Source organism: Trichechus manatus, unplaced genomic scaffold (assembly GCF_000243295.1).
Source record: "Trichechus manatus latirostris isolate Lorelei unplaced genomic scaffold, TriManLat1.0 scaffold00264, whole genome shotgun sequence".
Classification (NCBI taxonomy): Eukaryota; Metazoa; Chordata; class Mammalia; order Sirenia; family Trichechidae; genus Trichechus; species Trichechus manatus.
Genome location: NW_004444200.1, coordinates 750,751 through 752,470, shown reverse-complemented (window position 1 = coordinate 752,470; position 1,720 = coordinate 750,751). Strand labels below are relative to the sequence as shown.

At 36.5% G+C, this 1,720-nt stretch overlaps 1 protein-coding gene across 1 annotated transcript in view; it reads right to left on the bottom strand.

The window, feature by feature from the left end:
- Positions 1 to 643: 643 nt before the first annotated feature.
- Positions 644 to 1,720, bottom strand: part of CENPJ (centromere protein J) — an 82,614-nt gene continuing 81,537 nt past the window's right edge. Inside the window, exon 17 of the mRNA XM_004389873.2 lies at positions 644 to 1,351. Within this exon, the coding sequence (XP_004389930.1) occupies positions 1,159 to 1,351 (193 nt within the window). The 3' untranslated portion in view covers positions 644 to 1,158. The remainder of the gene's footprint in view (positions 1,352 to 1,720) is intronic.

The window sequence follows — 1,720 nt, the reverse complement described above, 5'->3', positions numbered from 1 at the left end:
CTCACTTGCTCCCGAAGAGATGAGACCAGTGGAGTATCTTAGATGGCCGCTCACAGGCTTTTAAGACCCCAGACACTACTCACCAAGGTAGAATCATTACTGAACATTTTGATCAAAAACTCCATAGAAGGATCCTGATCCAAAAGGGGGAAATGCAGAGCAGAATTTCACATTCTCGTGGACTTTAGGCTTTCTGGAGCCAGGGAGGGTGAAAGAACCTCTGAAACTACTGCCCTGAGATAATCTTTAAACCTTAAACCAAAAATATCCCCTGAAATCATCTTAAAACAGAACAGCAGTTTAGCTTAACTAGTAAAAAAGGTCTGCCTTGAGCATTATGCTCTTTTAAGAACTATCTATACAGGATCCAACTGACAACAGCAACTTGAAAGATTAGACAGGAACCTTAGGGGGCAAATAAGTTTATGTCAATAAGGGAGGAACAACTCAGAAAAGCAGTGTGAGAATGGTTGCAAATCTCAAAGAATGTAAACAATGTCACTAAATAGTACATGTAGAAACTGTTGAATTGGTGTATGTTTTGCTCAACAATAACAAAATAAATAAAATGTAGAAGGAAAAAAAAAGATTACTGTACTCAAAGAGTGAACTTTTACCTGTTTGACTCTTTGACCTATTTGTATTCACTGTTTTACCCCCCCCATTCTATTAAAATTAATGAACCTCTGTAGTACATCATGTGCTTTAATTTTGATAGCAATTAAACATAGTAATATTTTGGATACAGTGAGATCCACTTGCTCCTTGTGTAAACTTTCCCTGCAAGTCCGTGTTCTGTGGCTGATGTGCCTTGTGGGACATGTACTTCTTGTGCTTGTGGGTTTTTATAACCATCTCCAACCAATAAAAGCACCCATTTGTTACTTTTAAAATCTAATGGACACAGTTTAACTAATAATGCTTCCCTTAATCATGAGTCTATCTGAAGAAAGACAGAATAGGTGAATTATAAATGAAAGCTGTCCTTGTGCTTTTCAAAAACATAAAAATGAAGAAGCTATAAACTTTAGAATCCAAACATAATCTTTACCATTTGGATACACACAGAGTATATATAAATTAAATAACAGAATCCACAAGAAATATACATTTTTAAGAAAGAAAATCTAGTGTTAGCTCATGATTAATCAAGGATCATTACAATTTTGTATCCATTAAAACATTGCCATCCTTGTCTTTAACTCTTACTCGACCAGATGTATATTTTGTTTCTTGATGACCATTTGCATATACAGTTTTAACAGTGCCGTCCGGATATTCCCGTCTCTTGAATTGGGCGGTATGTAGTTCTCTTTGGCCGTTATTAAACTCTATGATTTTGTTGCCATCGCTGTAAATTTAAAATAGAATTTCTTAAAAAATATGGTTTATTCAACAGGTAAATTTAAATTATTTAAATTTAAAATACACATCAGCCAACTCTTCAGACAGGGATTGGACTGGACAGTGGGACATAAAGTGATACTTGTGAGGAGTATGCCTCTTAGCTCAAGTAGATACAAGAGACTAAACCGGCAGCTTCTGTCCAGAGGTCAGATGGGAAGGTAGAGAGGGTTAGGAGCTGGCTGAACAGACATGCGGAATCAGGGGTGGAAAGGAGGAGCGTGCTGTCACAGTAAGGGGAGAGCAATTAGGGTCACATAACAATGTTTGTATAAATTTTTGTATGGAAGACTAACCTGAAATGTAAACTTCATTT